This window comes from Corylus avellana, chromosome 2 (assembly GCF_965113065.1).
Source record: "Corylus avellana chromosome 2, dhCorAvel1.hap1.2, whole genome shotgun sequence".
NCBI lineage: Eukaryota > Viridiplantae > Streptophyta > Magnoliopsida > Fagales > Betulaceae > Corylus > Corylus avellana.
In genome coordinates, this window is record NC_142491.1 from 5,835,760 (window position 1) to 5,856,969 (window position 21,210).

Consider the following 21,210-nt stretch of genomic DNA (forward strand, 5'->3'; position numbering starts at 1 on the left):
CATTGATTAGACAGAGAAAGTGGTGGTGATCGACTTTATTCAGTTATTGGATTGTGGAAATCTTTTTCTTTCCTTTGTTTCTTTGTCTTTCTTCTGTTTTTTTCCTGGTAAAGAGTCAGAGAGAGCATTGGATTCCGCTGGCTTACTTGAATGAGGCCATCAAGGGTGGACTCTAGCTACTCCATGATTTAGTACGGAAGGAATCAAAGAAAAAACAAAATAGAAAGTTCACATTATCAGACAAATAAGGAGAGAGACTTTTAAACAACTAAAACAAGTCTTTGTATCTCCACCAATGTACCTCTCCAACAGCTATATTGAAAGTTGTAATTCCTCTACACCAAAAATTACATAAAGAAACGACGGTGCCATCAATCATTTCATACAATGAAATGGTTAATGGTTTACATATAACAAAAATATCAACATTGCCAGGCCCTCTAGAGTTAAATTTTTTTGTTCTTGTCTATTAATTTCATACAAAGTAGAAAATGGGAAAATGAAATCGCTTTGAAATTGAAAATTATTGGAACAACAAACAAAACAGAGGGTTTAGCCGTTGGAGAATGATAATAAAATCCAATAATTATGAGCTTAATTAGAAGCTAATTAATTGTATCAAATTGCGGGGATTGTTGCAAACACAGTTCATAATAAGGTTAAATATTAAATCACATTAAATACCGTATAAAAGGGGTCTATATATACAAGCCAATAATACAGACATATAATCCATGTGTAACAAATACCGCATATAATCTAACAAATACAAAATAAGAGCATTTTTTGCAGTCTCATCAAAGAATTTGGAACTTTATATTATTTATCATTCCAATTTCTACAAAACATACTGAAATTTATTATTGGTAAGAAGTAATTGTACAAATTACATCCTCCAAAGAACACTAATACTTATTTGGGTGAAGTCTTCTTCGTCAACGTCGACATTTTGGTTTGGTGAAAGTTGGTGATAATAAAATAAAATATTAAAATTGAGAAAGATCCCAAACAACCCCTACTTCCTCAAAGCAATAACAAGTTTTGAGAGTACTGCCGAAGCTTTCATGCACACAAGATTCCAATCTCTTAATTTGCATCGTTTCCTCTTTCATTGCTTCCTTCCTTCCTAGCAAGAAAACCATGACAGAGTTCTTTCTTTCCAAAGTGGGAGAGTTCGCTCTCTCTAAATTATTTGAGTCGCTGTATGATCGATTGGCGGTTCCCAAGTTTTGGGACTTCATAGGCGGAGAGGGAAAGGGAATTCAAGCAAACCTGGACAAGTGGAGACAAAAGCTGCAAGATATTCAGAACATGCTTGATGATGCGGAGGAGAAGCAATATTCTGACACGGCTGTGAAGCAGTGGCTGGATGATCTCAAACACTTGGTTTACGATGTGGATGACATAGTAGATGAGCTTGCCACTAAAGCATCCTCGGTTGCTGAAAATCAGGCTCGCCCAAGTAAGTTACGCAAACTCAACATCGTAGGTGCTTCGTCTAGTACTCATAAGATTGATAGTACGCTGCTGTCAAAGATAACGGAGCTTACGGATCGATTCAATGGAATTGTGACTCAGAAAGATAAACTGAATTTGAAGGAAACTACTGATGGGAGTTCACATGGGAAAACAGAAGTACGGGCAACAACTTCTTTACTGACTGAACCTGAACATCATGTTTATGGCAGGGACAAAGATAAAAAGGCTATACTTGAATTGCTGGTGGGTGAAAAATATTGTAGTGATGCTCAAGTCTCTGTGATTCCTATACTTGGTATGGGGGGTATAGGAAAGACAACTCTTGCCCAGCTGGTGTACAATGATGAAGCAGTACAAAACTCTTTTGATTTGAAAGCATGGGCTTGTGTTTCTCAAGACTTTAATCATGTCAAGGTGACAAAAGCAATTCTAAAGTCCGTCATCTTTGCAGGCCGTGGCGACACTGATCTGAATTTATTGCAACCACTAAATGGGATAAACGACGACAATGATCTCGGGTTGCTACAAGAAAAACTTCAGAAAGAACTAAAAGGCAAGAAGTTTCTAGTCGTTCTGGATGATCTTTGGAATGATGATGATAATGATTGGAGAACCCTACGTGCTCCTTTTCTAGCTGGGGCTCCAGGAAGTAAGATTGTCGTCACAACTCGCATTGAGAGAGTTTCATCAACGGCGAGTATCATTCAACCCTACCGTTTGGAAGTGTTGTCAAATGATGATTGTTTCTCTGTGTTTACTCAAAATGCATTGGGGGCAAGCAACTTCAGTGAACATCCAGACCTTCAAGATATTGGCGAAAAATTCGTTGAAAGGTGTAAAGGCTTGCCTTTGGCAGCAAGGACTCTCGGGAGCCTCTTGCGCACTAAAAAGGAGGAACGTGATGAGTGGGAAAAAGTACTTAAGAGCAAGATATGGGATATACCAGACCTGGAGAGAAGTGGAATTGTTCCAGCTCTTATGTTGAGCTACCACCATCTCCCTTCACATTTAAAAAGGTGCTTTATGTATTGTTCAATACTCCCAGAGGACTATAAATTTGAAGAGCAGGAGTTGGTTTTGTTGTGGATGGCAGAATGTCTAATTCAACAACCGGAAGGGGATAAGCAAATGGAAGATCTAGGTAGCGAGTATTTTAAAGATTTGTTGTCAAGGTCCTTTTTCCAACAATCAAGCACGGATAAACTACGATTTGTGATGCATGACCTCATCAACGATTTGGCTCGAAGGGTTGCAGGAGATATATGCTTCAGGATGGAGGATGAAATTTGGGGTGGTAACATAATGAGATTTCCTAAAAAGGTTCGACACTTTTCTTACTTGGGTGGCATATGTTATAGTGCTAAAAAGTTTGAGCCTTTTTTAGAACTCAAATGTATACGTACCTTCCTCCGTCTTCCATGTCGTAGGTGTTGTTATTTGACTCATAATGTTCCTCATCAATTGTTGCCGAAATTACTATGTTTAAGAGCGCTCTCTTTGAGTTGGTACAACATATTTGAAGTACCAGATTCAATTGGCGATTTGAAGCATCTACGGTACCTTGACCTTTCTCGCACTAAGATTAGAGGTTTGCCTGAATCAACAACCACTCTATGCAACTTACAGACAATGATTTTGAAGAAATGTTTTTATCTAAAGAAATTGCCGTCAAATTTGGGCAACCTGATCAACTTGCGCCACCTCATTCTCGATCCAACTAAGCTGGAAGGAATGCCTCCTCAAATAGGTAAATTAACTCATCTCCGAACATTGTCTAATCTAATTGTGGGAAAAGGCAGCTGCTTCACTTTAAGAGAGCTAGGTTCTTTGTTGCATCTTCGTGGAACACTCATCATCTCACAATTGGAGAATGTCATTGAACCCAGGGATGCAAGCGATGCTAAGTTAATTGAAAAGACTGATCTTACTGTGTTGTGCTTGGAATGGAGTAACATATTGGATGAGTCACTCGACAGAACAGGTGAATTTGAGGTACTTAACATGCTACAGCCTCACAAGGCTTTGAAAGAGCTCACTATCAGGTGTTATCGTGGTATGAAATTTCCGACTTGGTTAAGAGGTCATTCATTTTCTCATATGGTGCTTTTAAGGATTGAAAATTGTAAAAGGTGCACGTCATTGCCACCAGTGGGCCAACTACCATCACTCAAACATCTTTTCATTAAAGGCACGGCGAGGGTGAAGAATGTCGGTCATGAGTTTTATGGGGTTAGTTGCTCACAACCTTTTGAATCCTTGGAAACTTTGAATTTCGACAATATGGAAGAATGGGAGAACTGGATCCCTCAAGAGTTTAGAAACCTGCGTAAGCTTTCCATTACAGATTGTCCCAAGTTGTTGGGGAAGTTACCTAACCATTTTCCTTTACTAGAAAATGTTTTGGTACGAGACTGTCCGAGGTTGGTTGTTTCAATTTCAAGCCTTCCTGAGCTTTGCAGACTACAAATTGAAGGAATCGAAGGGGTGATGCGTGAAAATAAGGTTGTCTTCAACTCACTAAATTCCGAGTCTTTTTCAACAATTTCAAACTTCAAATCTCCAATAGAAGGGCTTGTTCTCGAAGGACTAACACATGTAGAAAAACTAAATATTGAAAATTGTGAGGAGTTGACACATTTGTGGTCAAATGATGTGGGATTATTACAATCCCTCCCACGTCTTCGTTACTTGAAGATTGGCAATTATCAGAAGATTGGTCAAAGGTCCAGTACACAATTTTTTTTGTCTAGAGAAGAAAAAGAGCAACCAAAACAGGGTATGCCATCCACCCACAATGGCATGGAATTTTTACCCATGGAAATCATGTACAACAACACGTGTATTGAGCGCATTGAGATTAGTGGATGTGATTCACTGAAGCACTTTGCAATAGGCCAGCTACCTCCAACACTTAAGTGGCTACGCATACAGAATTGCAAGAGTATGATAATTTTACTTGATGAGGATGATGCCAATAGTTGCAGTACTAGCACATCTCTTCTTGAGTTCTTGGAGATTCGGAAGTGTCCATCCCTCAAATTCTTAACATCTAGCGTAGAATTACCGGCAACACTTAAACACCTCGATATTCAATATTGTGGAAAGCTGGTGTCAATAGCGAAAAGTGAAGAATTACCTGCAACAGTTCAACACCTTACAATTTGGAATTGTGGACAGCTGGAGTCAATAGCGAAAAGTGAAGAATTGCCTGCAACACTTCAACACCTCAATATTAGCTTTTGTTCAAAGTTGGAGTCAATAGCGAAAAGTGAAGAATTGCCTGCAACACTTCAACACCTTACAATTTGGGATTGTTCAAAGCTAGAGTCAATAGCGAAGAGCTTCCATCACAACTCGTCTCTTGAAAAGATTACAATTTGGAATTGTAAGAACCTTAAATCCTTACCCACGGGCATACACACCCTCAGCCATCTAGACACGATTCATATTGAGTCTTGTCCAACTCTTGTTTCCTTCCCAGACGGAGGGTTGCTCCCTAGCAACCTTAGAGAGTTAAAGATTTCTGGTGATATGCCCCTGCTACCTAACTGCATTCACAACATCACCTCACTTCAAAGATTGACGATTTGGTCGGCATCATCCTTTCCGGAAGAGGGTTTTCCCGCCAACCTAACATCACTTGAAATCTGGTATTGCAACTTCACTGAGGCCTTGCCTGAATGGGGGCTGCACAGGCTTACCTCTCTTAAACATCTTCTTATTTTTGGTGGATGTCGGAATGTGGAGTCCTTTCCAGCTGAGAAGATGCTGCCTGCGTCTCTTACTTACCTCGCCATCGGAAGCTTCCCCAATCTGAAATACCTGTCTTCCCTTCGAGACCTCGCCTCTCTTCAACAACTGAAGATCGTTAATTGTGAAAATCTCACATCCTTTCAAGAGGATGGCTTGCCTCCCTCACTCCAGAAACTCACCATCGGAGCATTACCCAATCTGAAATACCTGTCTTCCCTTCGAGACCTCGCCTCTCTTCAACAACTGGAGATCTTTTTGTGTAAAAATCTCACATCCTTTCAAGAGGATGGCTTGCCTCCCTCACTCCAGGAACTCAGCATCGAAAGCTCCCCCAATCTGAAAAATCTGTCTTCCCTTCGAAACCTCACCTCTCTTGAAATACTGTATATCAAAGGGTGTGAAAATCTCACATCCTTTCCAAAGGATGGCTTGCCTCCCTCCCTCCAGATACTCAAAATTCAAGACTGTCCTCTGTTGAAAGAACGCTGCAAGAAGGATAAAGGACAAGAGTGGCCCACGATAGCCCACATCCCTTTCGTTGAGATTGATAATAGGTTCATCTATGACTCATAAGAGGAGGAATCAAAGTGAAGGGCCCCCCTACACTCAGTTGCTCTGTTTTATTTAGATGCTCAGAAGTGCCAAGGAACAAATCCAAGGTCAGTTTATTTTCACATTAGTTCTTTTGCTTCTGGCTTTTCTTCGACTTCCAGCAGGGACGGCTTAGTGCTTCCTCCTCGAAGTAATTAGGGTTTTTGATATTATTTCCCATTTTTCATCTTCTTTGGAAGATTTTTAAATAATTTGCATTTATTCTTGTTTCTCTCATTTCTTTTGGGGTTCAACAGAGCCGTGGGCGGGTCCACTATGCAAGTCATCGCCATGAGCCACACATCACGCTGTTCAAGAGGCCTCTAAACTGTTAGTAGCAGGAGGAGAACATGCGTCATCCCCCACAAATATACTTGTAATCTCTCGAACTAGAGTTCATATTTTCCTAAGAAACAATCTGGATGTTTTGGAACTTAGGTTTGTATATTTGTTAATTTTCCTGTTTGTGAATTTTATGCTTGTCATTGGCGTTGTGTTGATATAAAAGGCTCTTTTGTTTTTGTCTGAATGTTTGTGTTAAAGAGATCCTATGTTGCTCCTATTTCTCAATGTTCTTGTTGGGTTCGGATAAATGCAGAACAGGTGTTTGTTGAATTGCCTCAGCGACCAAGCAGAGAGTGAAAGCCTTCGAACATTGAATTTTTTCATTACTATGAGTGCCTTTGTTGGCTTGACAAAAGAGAAGAAACCTGTAAGTTCAACACTCCCAGCCTAAACACCAAACCTAGAGCATTTATTGCATTTTCTCCAATGATTTGGCATCACACCCTTGTAGTTGGAACCCGAAGTATTCAATGAAGATAATGTTGGTCATGAACAGGATATTGATGGTAATGTTTTGCTCCTTTGTTTTTTATGGTTATTCATTGATTAAAAAAAAAAGGGAATTAACTTTATTGCATTGAAGGAACCATGCTGATCTAGTTACATTTCTCTCAGCGTCTTTCAAGCAAAATAGGTATGGAGAAGAGGAGGGATTACCTTTATGCAGTATTCCCAGGAACAAACTGATCCTGATTATGAATATAAAGAGGTATGACTTACTACTCTTGCAATTTTATAATTTGTTGGGATGTTGTGTTTCCAAATAGACAAATTCCTTTTTATAAGTGATCAAACATGCTAACCAACTAATTCAGTTTCAACCAGAAGAAGACTTCCCCAATCACCCTCACTTTCACGGCACTTCTTCTACACTCAGCAGCCCACACAAGGCCAGCCTCTCAACTCTCAATGCAAGCTGATTGCTGCATCCCAATACAAGATGAAGGCCGCCATTTGTCCAGGATTCCTACATGTCAGATGTCCATTTTTTCTGCTGGCTTTCAAGCCTTTCATCTCAGCTCGGCACACAATTGTCCAGCTTCCATGCTCCTTGTTTTCCTCTTAGTTTGCTGTTATGTAATTTAATATGTTCAATGTTTTCTGTTATGTGTTTCAGTCCTCTCTTCTCTTGTAAAAACACACGAGCCCTTTGGCTATATATATACATGGTACTGCACTGTTATTGGTTATGTAACCAAAACAGTTTTCCTCCAATCATTCAATTATATGTCTATTCTCATATGTTAAAAAAATGCTATGATAATGAAATGGACAATCTATTTTCCAATATTTAGAATTAGAGGTGTGCAACTCTGCTTTGCAGTTTCAGTTGCTTTTTGTTTTTTCTTTGCTTCTTTTTGATTCTTTTGAACTTTTAAATTTTTCCTTGCAACCAAAGGATGCACTTATGAATTCAAAAATGCTTTAAATTTTCCTGGTGAATTATTTTTTGTTAGTAGGTTTGCAATGTTTCTCTGCATAAGTATACCATATAGTATATAATCAAATAAACAATGGGCTTACAGGTAGAATTCCCCACTCCAATCAAAATCATAGTTTTGGATAGAAAGTAGGTATTGGGTTCCTAATAATATGAATGATAAAATGATTGATTCCTTTCATACAACAATATATGAAAAATATGGTACATTTTTCAGAATTACTATTATTTGGACAAAGGCAACATTGGTGTGTATACTCGTATCAAGATTGAAATATGAATTACCAAAGTGAGATTTGATTAAAGATGTTATCATCGTCCAAAGTGAGAAGCTGGATCTGAAAAAGCGCACCCTCACTGATTTGCTTGATCCATCTCTCACAAATTTCAAGTCCCTGCCAATTCTGTGCTGGATGAAGACTTAAACTTATATGAATTCTGAGAGCTTTCTCATACAGGAAGGCAGAAGAAATGTTGCAGCCCATGGAAGTACTTTTGCTAGTGTAGGAAATCTTATGGGGTTAGGTAGAAATCCCCATAGAGTGTTGTGTGTATATTAATAGAGTATTTCCGTGGGAGAAATACTTGGCCAGTTGGCTTAGATATAAGTTTTTAAGAAGTTTTAACAAGTAGTTAAGAAAAGGTTAAAAAAATCCATTCTCCTATTTATCTTAAGATCGATAGCATCAAATTTCACAAAAATGAATGTCAGTCTTCAAAAAAAAAAATGACATTTTCATCCCTTTAGACCAAAATTGTGTGCTGAAAGAAAATAGACTGATTATGCAATGTCGCAATGTCAGAGATTCACTGAGTTTAGGATTTCTTGGGGAAAACTCTATTTGGTATGCAAGTACTTAGGAAATTTAACTAGTTTTGTTCAAGAAACTAGGACTTCTCTCAGGTTTCTGTACTGTCTAATTCTTGTTAGTATTGCATTACAACAATTAGCTGCTGAATTAAAATCAAGCCCCTTATTTATTCCCAATATTTTGATATTACACGGTGATAATTTAGTTTGTCTACCTTCAAAAGACTTGAGACTATTAATGCCAATGATATCTACCTCAAATGGCATCTATTCCCTCTATAAGAATAGGGTCTAGGATGAGATCATGAGTTTAAGGTGCACTGGATGTGTCATGTGTATGTGACTTGCAGATACAGTAAAAAAAAAAAAAGAAAAAAGAAAAAAAAGGGAAAAATTCATTTATTACCTCGTAACTTTTGTAATCATACTTTTAAACTTTAAAATTGATCAATTTAGGGTTACTATTTTTCAAAAGGTTGCAAAGTCAACCATTTCGTCCAAATTTAGTGTTAAATCATAACGGAGAAAATGAAATCCCCAAAATACCATAGTCCAAATTCAATATATTTTTGTAATTTTATAAACATTTTAAGGATATTTTTGGGGATTTCACTCATTAACCGTTTAATTTAACACTGAATTTTGACGGGAGGATTGGCATTACAAACTTTTGAAAGACGGTAACTCTAAATTGACACTTTTTAAAAAATTTAAGGGTATGATTGCAAAAGTAATGAAAGAGTGTCCGGCGATAACCGATGAGTGAAGTTTTTCCAAAAAAACAGAAAGGACTTATTATTGATATAATGATTATAATATTGTTATTTTGCAATGATTATATAGTGAAATGGTGTGATCATATTGAATGCCTTGCTTTAGGTAGAGTGCTTGTATTCATCCATTAACATATAAGATTATCAATTTTGCAGAGTGGAGACAGGTAAAGCAGAAGATGGTTGGGACTCCAGCGACTCCATTGTCAAAGGTACAATACAAAGGACCCTTTCATTCACCCCAGGTGGTCCAAAAATTCATGAGGAGAAAATATTAGTCACTGTTTGGATGAGGCCTCTCAGCCGGAAGGAACAAGCAATGTATGATCTTATTGCTTGGGATTGTATAGATGAGCATACCATTGTTTTTTTTTTTTTTTTCGATAAATAAGAGATTTCATTAAGAACAAAGCTCAAAAACAGAGCAACTCCTCAAACACAATTACAAGCCCTTAAAAAGGCCGAGAAAACCAACCAAAACAGGGAAAACAAAACCTACAAGCCAACATGACAAAAGAATATCAGAATTGTATTCAAGAAACCAAATCATGAGCGCATGCACTGCAACCACCTATGCCTTCGGTATATGTTATATGGAAACTGTTCTATACTCATTGTGTTTTAGAACATTTTATTTTTAAGGAAGTAAAATTGACGTCCTTTAGCTTCTTGAGAGAAATTGAAAGCTTGATTTCCTGTTGTTTACACATCACAGGTAACGTTTAATTAATTTTGGTCTTGAATGCTCAACTCAGAAGGTGCTAATTAAGGATGTTGCTTTATCTGCACTTACAGGAATGAATGGTAACTACAGTTACTGCAAATGTAGCCAGCAACTTGAAGACGTTTTAATCATGTATGTTTCCCTTGTGAATACTGGTCCTTTTGGGTGATTCTAAGTAGTTCACAATTTCTTTTTGCTTTTGCATATGGGCAGACTAGCAGTGGTACGTAAGACATTTACCATAAATTAAGTTGAATGTTATACCATCTTAATTCTTATGATATTGGATTTAGAAACGACTAATTTCGTGCATGTTAATCCTTATCGCTTATATTATTACCAAAAACTTTAGTTGTTTCTTGCTTTTGAATGAAAATATATTCTTGGTATAATTGAAAGTTTTTCAAAAGTTGATTCTATATCTGCTCTGCACGTGATTTTTTTCAATCTCACAGCACCCTGAGAGTGAGAGTGAGAGGGATTTTTGTTTTGAGAGTTTCTGCAATTAATGGAGATTTACAATGAAACTGTCATAGACCTTCTGAATCGTGAATCTGGTCCTCTTCGGCTTCAAAATGATCCTGAGGTACTTGAAAGAATATTTTATAATGAAGAGCATTTAGATGTACTACTCACTATATATGTTTTTGCCGTAACCCTTAGTTTCTTGTTTTTGTTTTCTTAACACATACAACAAAGGAGCCTTTGTGGAAAAACTTGTTGAAGAAGCTGTTTAGGATGGCCAACATCTACGGCATTTAATTAGCACTGTGAAGGTAATATTACTGCATTGTCATTCGGGCAGAGCTCCTAGCGAAATTTCAGAGGAAGTTAGGTTCTTGCGATTTCTTCTGCGCCTGGTCTATTACGCGCCTCCTTGTTCCAGCGCATGTGGGCGCGTCACTTCGCCGACGACTCCGATTCCAATGCCGGTGCTCCAGCGTTCCTTGCTCGTTGAAGTCTGTGTTTGTGATTTATGGCTAAACGTGCAAATAGGGGTCATGGGGGGAAGAAGGTGTCAAAATTGTCGTTGAAGGATGCTTCGGCTAATTTGGAGGTTGCTTCGCGATCTCTGGAATGTGAGGTGGATCTGAGTGATGAGGAAGAAAATTGTGATAATTTGACAGAGTTTTGTGAGGATGTGGAGGCTTCGAAGCTTGATGCCCAGAATTTGCTTGTTGAAAATACCTCTGTTTTGCAAGAGAAGGCTGTGGCGTTTCCTTCTGGGTTACCTGAAGTTAAATCAGTGAGTGATGTTGGTGTTGAGTCTTCTGTTATGGTTGCTCAGAAAAGTGCAGTTCAAGATTGGAGGCAGTTGTTTCGTAAGGAGAAATCTATAGGTACATTGCAATATTTTGCTCCTTCTCTTGAAGATGGTAGAGTTGTAGTAAAGCCACCTAAGGAAGCTATTGAGGAAGGTATTTCAAAATGGTTTTCTTCTCTGGTTGGCCAGTTAAGCTCCTCCCTTATTATATTGTTAAACGTACTGTTGTAAGTATTTGGGCTCAATATGGGAAGGTTGAAGTATATTTGTTGGAAAATGGCTTATATTTGTTTAAATTTGCTGATGAGAAGACACGAGATGAGGTGATGGAGGCAAAAGTTTGGCATATGGCTAATAAACCTTTGATCTTGCGTAAATGGATTCCTGGTATGCAACTTCTTAAGATTTCTTTATCTTCTGTTCCTGTTTGGATTAAATTACATAATTTGCCTATTGAGTTTTGGAATACTACATGTTTGAGTTATGTGGCTAGTGGTGTTGGTAAACCTATTTGTGTTGATTCTGTACTGAGGAGCAGTTGAGGCTTGGTTTTGCTAGGGTTTTGGATGGCCAACATCTACGGCGCATTTAGTTAGCACTGTGGAGGTAATATTAATGCAATGTCATTCATCCGTTAGAATTTTCGTTTAAATCCTAATGGATAAAGCCAAAATACCTTAAATAATGGTGTTTAAAAATTAAAAATAAAATAAATAATAAATAAATAAAAGAACAATTTGTAAGCTATGGGTTCTATGTTTTTTCTTAAATAATTTTTAAATACATGGGTATATGGGACATTTCACCTATAATTTTTCTGATTAATCCCAAACTCTAACTGTAGAAGTGACATTGCGAACTTTTCAAAAGTTTGTTACACTTAATTTACAGTTTTTAAAGCTTAGAGGGATGATTGGAAAAGCGCTAAAAGTTCCGGTGGGAGGTGCTAACTTTGTCTATTTTTTTTTTAGCCTTAATTTCACAAATTCACATCCGCTTATCAATGTATCATGTGCTTTATTTGAATTAGAATTAGCCTTTTCTTACAGTACGAGTCTTCTCTCTTTTTGATCAAGACAGACTAGGTTGTTATGCACTCTTCCATCATGTTCTAGGATGATATGTCTTTAACTACCAAGTGTAGATATATCCTTCTCACTTTCTTAGGTTTCAGATATAATTAATCCATCATCTTCTTGTACTTGTTTATAATGATGTATACGCTTCTTGGTTACATATTCATGCATACGGCTGGAAGTTTACCTTTTTGGTTTCAGACCATAAAGGGCGATCAGGAAATTAAGGTAAGCAAGTGCAAATGCTGAAGCACCACGGTTCAATACATTTGGAATGAGTTTGTTTTAGCGCTATATTATGACATTCACCAAACAAACTGAACGATTGAGACCTCAATTCTTGTTAACGGTTTTATCAAGTAGCTTGCTTTCAAGTGAAACGTATTAAAATACCAGTACCATAAACCTATAAAAAAAAATTTGTAATTGAACCAGATAGTTATATGAGTTTTTGAAAACTGAGTTCAGCTGAAGACTAACTAGAAGAAGTTACTGATGAATGGATCTCATAGGATTTGAAAAGTTTGGGTTTTTTTTTTTTTTTTCTTTTTTTTTTTTTTTAAAAAATAAATAAAAAATAAAAAATAAAAGTACTGGAACTAAAATGTATCTTGATTTGTGAAAATTCAACTGCAAAGTGATTATTTGTCTCTGCGATTTTTCTGTTTGTAGTGATGGCAAAAGGAGTACTGGACATGTACCATACCTGAACTCAAAACTCACACGAATCTTGTAGTCGTCACTAGGGGAAATGCTTGGAGCGCAATTATAATTACGGTCCGAACATTTCCTTTTGCCAATTATAAATATCAAAAAAAAATTAACTAAAAATTATAATTTTGATAATACAAGAAAGGAAAATTATCAAAAAATTACAACATAGTATTTTGTATTTTTTTTTTTAAAAAAAATATAAAATAGTTTTTGTCATATTTTGTGGAGAGGGGTTACAATACAATTTATTTCAAACCAATTAAGGTTTCATAGCTGTCGGTAGATAAAATTGGATGCAACAAGTGACTGAGATGCATGTTGACATAAAAGCATTCCTTTTGTTTATGTCATATAAAGAAGGAAAGATCCTGTTTCTCCTATTTCTTGCAGCTATTCTTGTTGGGTTTGCATAAAAATGAGTTTGTTAAAATGAAGAGGTGATCAATTAATTAGCAGATAGATAGAGATTATTCAGATGGAATTTAATGGGGTTGGCAATTGGGGGATCAATACCGAACGAAGATGGATTTTTAAAATTCTTTCGGTTTGTGTTAAAAAATGAAAAATAATAGGAAAAATTTCACTAAGCCTCCCTGACAGAGGGGTCCAAAGTGAGAGCAAATGGAAGTTCAGAAGTTCAAAATGAGAGATTTGAAAGTTCAGGGGGAAGAATTTGGTGAAAAAATTGGATCGGGATTCCTCTAGTAGTTTCTTGCATTTAGAAAATGTTATCTATTAAGAAGGTGGCATATTATCAAGGCCAAAAAATAAAAATGCTCATAAAATGTTATCAAGTCTTTAAAGATAAGTTTTGTTAGTTCCGCACGTACGTACCTGTCTATTGTCTTCATACAAAGTAGGAAATGGAAAAATGAAAAAGGCTTTGAAATTGGAAATGATTAGGAGAATGATCAAGTCCATTGACGATGAGCTTAGAAGCTATATATTGAAATTGCATGAGTTTGGATTTATCTCATCATTTAATCAAAGAATTTGAACTATTATATTTCTCTTTCACTTTTATCTTTTCAATTTCTACAAAACATATTGAGATTTATTATTTGTTGAGCAGTAACTTCCTGATTTATTCATTAATTTCTACCCAGAAAAATCATGAAAGCTGCAGAGTTGGTTGTTTCTTCTTTTTTCCTGGTAATTAATGGTGTTTGGCTACTTTGAATGAGGCCAACAATGGTGGACTCTTAGTACTCCATGATTTAGTATGAAAGGAATCAAAGAAAAAGCAAAATAGAAAGCTCACCTACACTTGCATTATTTGACAAATAAGGAAAGACAACTTGTAAACGACTAAAACTAAGTCTTTGTAACCTCACCGATGTATCTCTCCAACAGCTGTATTGTAACCCCTCTGCACCAAAAATTACATATATTTTTTTTTAAAAAAAAAAATACTAGATTGTAATTTTCAGGTACTTTTAAGAGATATTGCATCAATTGAAAGTTTGAGAAAACATTAAAAATTATTTGGTAATTCCCTAAAATTTTAGTTCTCTTCTGACTACCTATTGTGCTGAACAAAGTACGAAATGGGAAAATGAAAGGGGTTCAAAGTTTTTTTTTTTTTTTTTTTTCATCCGTTTGCCAAGCATTTAGCAAAGACTTTTGAGTAAAAGGGCTCCATCATCGCCATTCACAGAGTTTTTTTGGTGTAAAAGCAAAAGATCAAAAAATGCTTTAAAAAAAAATTACAAAAAATGTATTTTGTAATTTTAATTTTTATGGCACGATATACTTTGGGTCAATTAATTAAGCTTATTTACCTAGCAACCTCACTAAATTTTACTCACCAAAATAACCAAAAATACAATTTTAATTATTTTAACAACTCACCTTTTTAGAGCACCAACGGCAGCCTCACTACTTTAACAATTTACTTTCACTATTTCATTTAAATATTATTTTTCAAAGATTTGTTTATTCTTTCTCTAACTTTTATATTTTTGAATGTTTGTTAAATATGGTCTATTTTAAGAATATTTGTCTTATTCTAATGGTAATATTTTTAAAAATTTGTAATATTTCCTTCATTTTCTTAGTTTTAATTTCTATTGGAAGAAGATGATGTTTTTTATGATTGATTTTGGATTGTTAGTCACGTCAGCTTAGTTCCACTCCCAAATCAATTTTGCAAAGTTTTTTTTTTTTTTTTTGTTAAAAAAAAAACACAGGAATTTTTCGTCTTTACTATCATTCAATAGTAATAATATTTAATCAATAGGTAAGTTAATAGTAATTTTTAAATATGATGAATACTATTCATCTCACTTTTTTTTTTTTTTTTTTTTTTTTTAAAAAAAAAGTAATGAAACTAAGAAGTGAACATTTAAGTTATTTTAATTAAATTATCTCACTAAAATAACCAAAAAGTGATTTTGACGAGATGCAAGGAGTGCTCCAATATTGGTTACCGGTAATACTTTGGGTCAATTTAGTGATACCAAAGCCTTCGTACAATTCTTCGAGTTTTTCTTTTCAAATCACATGGTCACCCTGCAGGCTGCAGCCCACCGTAATTGATCGCATTCAACCAAAAGAAAGGTTACACTATGCAGTATTTGACGGGATTAGAATTTTGATATATCGACTCTCAACTAATATAACCTACTATTTGATTTTTTGATCGCATTCAACCAAAAGAAAGGTTACACTATGCAAGTCGAACTCAAGGAACAACTAAAAGGGAAGAAATTTCTAGTCGTTCTGGATGATCTATGGAATGAGAACTACGTTGATTGGACTATCCTACGCGCTCCTTTCCTAGTAGGGGCTCCGGGAAGTGCAATTGTCATCACAACTCGCAATGAGAGAGTTTCATCGATAACACGTTCCCTTCCAGAGTACCGTTTGGAAGTGTTGTCGAAAGATGCATGTTTGTCTGTATTTACCCAACATGCACTGGGGGCAAGCAACTTCAGTGCACATCCGAACCTTCAAGAGATTGGTGAAAAAATCGTTGAAAGATGTAAAGGCTTGCCTTTGGCAGCAAAGACCCTCGGAGGCCTCTTGCGCACTAAAAAGGACCGTAATGAGTGGGTAAATGTGCTTAAGAGCAAGATATGGGATATACCAGAGGAGAGAAGTGGAATTGTTCCCACCCTTATGTTGAGCTACCACCATCTCCCTTCACATTTAAAAAGGTGCTTTATGTATTGTTCAATACTCCCAGAGGACTATGAATTTGAAGAGCATCAGTTGGTTCTGTTGTGGATGGCAGAAGGTCTAATTCAACCACCGGAAGGGGATAAGCAAATGAAAGATCTGGGTAGCGAGTACTTTCATGATTTGTTGTCAAGGTCCTTTTTCCAACAATCAAGCACGGAGAAATTCCGATATGGGAAACCACAATTTGTGATGCATGATCTCATCAACGATTTGGCCCAAAGGGTTGCAGGAGATATATGCTTCAAGATGGAGGATGAAATTTGGGGTGATAACAAAAGAAGACTTCCTAAAAAGGTTCGACACTCATCTTACTTGCGTGGACAATTCGATTTTGCTAAAAAGTTTGAGCCTTTTTTTGAACTCAAATGTCTACGTACCTTCCTCCCTCTTCCATGTCCTAGTTATTGTTATTTGACTCAAAATGTTCATATTCAATTGTTGCCAGAATTAAAATGTTTAAGAGCACTCTCTTTGAGTGGGTACTGCATAGTTGAGGTACCAAATTCGATTGGTGATTTAAAGCATTTACGGTACCTTGACCTTTCTTACACTGAAATTAGAGGTTTGCTTGAATCAACAACTACTCTATACAACTTACAGACAATGATTCTGGAGGGATGTTCTTATCTAGAGCAATTGCCTTCAAATTTGGGCAACTTGGTCAACTTGCGCCACCTTAACATTCTCAATGCAACTAAGCTGGAAGGAATGCCTCCTCAAATAGGTAAATTAACTCATCTCCAAACATTGTCTAATCTAATTGTGGGAAAAGGCAGTTGCTTCTTGTTAAGAGAGCTAGGTTCTTTGTCGCATCTTCGAGGGACACTCATCTCACAATTGGAGAATGTCACTAAACCTAGGGATGCAAGCGATGCTAAGTTAATTAAAAAGACTGATCTTACTACGTTGTGCTTGGAATGGAGTGTCAACATAGATGATTCACAAGATAGAAGAAGTGAGTTTGACGTACTTTGCATGTTACAACCTCACAATGCTTTGTACGAGCTGACTATCAAATGCTATGGTGGTACAAAATTTCCAACATGGTTTGGTCATTCATTTCTTCGTATGGTGCTGCTAAGGATTGAAAACTGTAAAAAGTGCACTTCATTGCCACCAGTCGGCCAACTACCATCACTCAAACAACTTTTCATTAGAGGCATGGCAATTGTGGAGAATATTGGTGTTGAGTTTTATGGGAATGGTTCCTCACAACCTTTTAGATCCTTGGAGGCTTTATATTTCGAGGATATGGAAAAATGGGAGAAATGGAGCCCTAATGGAGAGTTCCCACACTTGCGTAAGCTTTCAATTGCAAATTGTCCTAAGCTATTGGGGAAGTTACCAAACCATTTTCCTTCATTAGGAAAAGTTGTTATACAAGGATGTCAGCAGTTGGTTGTTTCTATTTCAAACTTTCCTGAGCGTTGCAGACTACAAATTGGAGGATCCGAAGGGGTGATGCGTGACAATAAGGTTGTCTTCAACTCACTAAATTCCAAGTCTTTTTCAACAATTTCAGAATTCAAATCTCCAATAGAAGGGCTTATTCTCGAAGGACTAGCACATGTAGAATATCTAAATATTGAAAATTGTGAGGAGTTGACACCTTTGTGGTCAAATGATGTGGGATTATTACAATCCCTCCCACGTCTTCGTGACTTGAAGATTAGCAATTATCAGAATGGCATGGAATCTTTGCCCAAGGAAATCATGTACAACAACACGTGTCTTGAGGATATTGAGATTAATGGATGTGATTCGCTAACGCACATTGCAAGAGGCCTGCTACCTCCAACACTTAAGCGGCTAGAGGTATCTAATTGCAAGAATATGCTAATTTTACTTGATGAGGATGACGCCAACAATACTTGTAGTAGCAGCTCATCTCTTCTTGAGTCCTTGGATATTGGTTGGTGTCCATCCCTCAAATTCTTAACATCTAGCGTAGAATTACTGGCAACACTTAAACACCTCAATGTTAAAGATTGTGGAAAGCTGGTGTCAATAGCGAAAAGTGAAGAATTGCCTGCAACACTACAACACCTTGAGATTCGAGAATGTGGACAGCTGGAGTCAATAGCGAAGAGCTTCCATCACAACTCGTCTCTTGAAAAGATTGAAATATATGGGTGTAGAAACCTTAAATCCTTACGCACGGGCATACACACCCTCAGCCATCTAGACACGATTGAAATTGGTTTTTGTCCAACTCTTGTTTCCTTCCCAGACGGAGGGTTGCTCCCTAGCAACCTTAGAGAGTTAACGATTCATGATGATATGGCCCTACCTAACTGCATTCACAACATCACCTCACTTCAACATTTGATGATTGCGAGGAGGAGTCCAAGCGAGGAAGTAGTATCATCCTTTACAGAAGAGGGTTTTCCCGCCAACCTAGCATCACTTTCAATCTCGAATGGCAACATCACTGAGGCCTTGCTTGAATGGGGGCCGCACAAGCTTACCTCTCTTCAACGTCTTGTTATTAGTGGTGGATGTCCGAATATAGAGTCCTTTCCAGGGAAGATGCTGCCTGCGTCTCTTACTACCCTCACCATCCAACGCTTCCACAATCTGAAATACATGTCTTCCCTTCAAAACCTCTCCTCTCTTGAACAACTGTATATCGCAGAGTGTGAAAATCTCACATCCTTTCCAGAGGATGGCTTGCCTCCCTCACTCCAGCAACTCATTATCAAAGAGTGTCCTCTGCTGAAAGAACACTGCAAGAAAGATCAAGGACGAGAGTGGTCCAAGATAGCCCACATCCCTTGCCTTGAGATTGATAAAATGTTCATGTTTGATTCATAAGAGGAGGAATCCATGCCTGACTTGGAAGAGGAGGATTAAGGAGGTCTGTCGTCAATTGACCCGCAGATTTTGCTTAATGTAAGACAACTGTTGATAAACAAATCCAAAGGTGAGTTTATTTGCACATTACTTCTTCTGCTTCCATTGTGGATTTCTGATTTTCTTTCACATTCTTCATCTTCTTTGGAAGATTTTTAAATAATTTGCATTTATTCTTTTTTCTCTCATTTCTTTTGGGGTTCAACAGAGCCGTGGGCGGGTCCACTATGCAAGTCATCCCCATGAGCCACACATCACGCTGTTCAAGAGGCCTCTAAACTGTTAGTAGCAGGAGGAGAACATGCATCATCCCCCGCAAATATACTTGTAATCTCTCCAACTAGACTTCATATTTTCCTAAGAAACAATCTGGATGTTTTGGAACTTAGGTTTGTATATTTGTTAATTTTCCTGTATGGAAATTTTATGCTTGTCATTGGCATTGTGTTGATATAAAAGGCTCTTTTGTTTTTGTCTGAATGTTTGCGTTGGAAAGATCTTGTCGCTCCTATTTCTTAATATTCTTGTTGGGTTCACATAAACGCACAACATGCGTTTGTTGAATTGCCTCACCGACCAAGCAGAGAGTGAAAGCCTCCGAACATTGAATTTTTTCATTACTATGAGTGCCTCTGTTGGCTTGACAAAAGAGAAGAAACCTGTAAGTTCAACACTCCCAGCCTAAACACCAAACCTAGAGCATATATTGCATTTTCTCCAATGATTTGGCATCACACCCTTGTAGTTGGAACCCGAAGTGTTCAATGAAGAAAATGTTGGTCCTGAACAGGATAATGATGGAAATATTTTGCTCCTTTGTTTTTTTATGGTTTATTCATTGATTAAAAAAAAGGGAATTAACTTTATTGCATTGAAGGAACCGTGCTGATCTAGTTACATTTCTCTCGGCGTCTTTCAAGCAAAATTGGTATGGAGAAGAGGAGGGATTATCTTTATGTAGTATTCCCAGGAACAAACTGATCCAGATTATGAATATAAAGAGGTATATATGTCTTACTACTCCTGCAATTTTATAATTTATTGGGATGTTGTGTATCCAAATAGACAAATTCCTTTTTGTAAGTGATCGAGAGTATAATTATTATTATTGTTAAAGATAACATTCCAATCAAACATGCTAACCAACTAATTCAGTTTCAACCAGAAGAAGACTTCCCCAATCACCCTCACTTTCACGGCACTTCTTCTACACTCAGCAGCCCACACAAGGCCAGCCTCTCAACTCTCAATGCAAGCTGATTGCTGCTTCCCAATACAAGATGAAGGCCGCCATTTGTCAAGTATTCCTGCATGTCAGATGTCCATGATTTCTGCTGGCTTTCATCTCAGCTCAGCACACAATTGTCCTGCTTCCATGCTTTTTGTTTTCCTCTTGGTTTTCTGTTATGTAATTTAATGTGTTCATTGTTTTCTGTTATGTATTTCAGTCCTCTCTTCTCTTGTAAAAACACACGAGCCATTTGGCTATATAAATACATGGTACTGCTCTGTTATTGGTTATGTAACCAAAACAGTTTTCCTCTAATCTTTCAATTATATGTTTATTCTCATATAACCAGAGTAGTTCGAGTATATGTATACTCTCATATACCATCGTTGTGCCCTTTTGCGCTTTTAATGAGATTGCATATATTAGATGATCAAGATTTCTTTTAATAAATTAGATGTCATTTGTTAAGAAAAATGCTATGATAATAAAATGGACAATCTATTTTCCAATATTTAGAGGTGTGCAACTCTGCTTTGCAGTTTCGGTTGCTTTTTGTTTTTTCTTTGCTCCTTTTTGGTTCTTTTGATCTTTAAAATTTTTCCTTGCAACCAAATGATGCACTTATGAACACAAAAATGCTTTACATTTTCCTGGTCAATTATTTTTTGTTAGTGGGTTTGCGATGTTTCTCTGCTCAAGTATACCATATAGTATATAATGAGTTATTAGTAACTTGAATGTTACTAGAAATTGTAACATTCAATAACTTGAATGTTACTAGAAATTTGTTTCCTACTATACTTAGATCTTCAATAAGTATCCATTAATGAAATTGCTATTCAGTAAATAATTCAAGGAAATTCTTAGCGCTTATAACATCCATTATAATTAATTTTCAACACAATTTTCTCACCAAATTTACAACTTCAAAGAAATGTCCATGGGCTTCCCTCCAAAAAAAGCTCTATTCTT

The 21,210-nt window shown here is 36.8% G+C and overlaps 2 protein-coding genes and 1 pseudogene across 3 annotated transcripts in view; all 3 read left to right on the forward strand.

The window, feature by feature from the left end:
* Nucleotides 1–7,383, forward strand: part of LOC132174980 (putative disease resistance RPP13-like protein 1) — a 52,390-nt pseudogene extending 45,007 nt beyond the window's left edge. Inside the window, exons 5-9 of the transcript XR_015911359.1 lie at nt 6,081–6,261; nt 6,422–6,535; nt 6,620–6,674; nt 6,784–6,877; nt 6,984–7,383. The product of XR_015911359.1 is annotated as a putative disease resistance RPP13-like protein 1 (transcript). The remainder of the gene's footprint in view (nt 1–6,080; nt 6,262–6,421; nt 6,536–6,619; nt 6,675–6,783; nt 6,878–6,983) is intronic.
* Nucleotides 982–5,805, forward strand: LOC148587252 (putative disease resistance RPP13-like protein 1). Its single transcript, XM_088512513.1, has 5 exons — nt 982–4,255; nt 4,373–4,587; nt 4,801–4,891; nt 4,961–5,557; nt 5,627–5,805. The coding sequence occupies exons 1-5, from the start codon at nt 1,141–1,143 to the stop codon at nt 5,803–5,805; spliced, it is 4,197 nt and encodes a 1,398-aa protein (XP_088368639.1). The 5' UTR covers nt 982–1,140.
* Nucleotides 7,384–15,641: 8,258 nt separating the features above from the next.
* Nucleotides 15,642–20,553, forward strand: LOC148587253 (putative disease resistance RPP13-like protein 1). The gene is made up of 4 exons (XM_088512514.1): nt 15,642–19,077; nt 19,216–19,334; nt 19,885–20,010; nt 20,163–20,553. The coding sequence occupies exon 1, from the start codon at nt 15,642–15,644 to the stop codon at nt 18,966–18,968; it is 3,327 nt and encodes a 1,108-aa protein (XP_088368640.1). The 3' UTR covers nt 18,969–19,077; nt 19,216–19,334; nt 19,885–20,010; nt 20,163–20,553.
* The last annotated feature ends 657 nt before the right edge of the window (nt 20,554–21,210 follow it).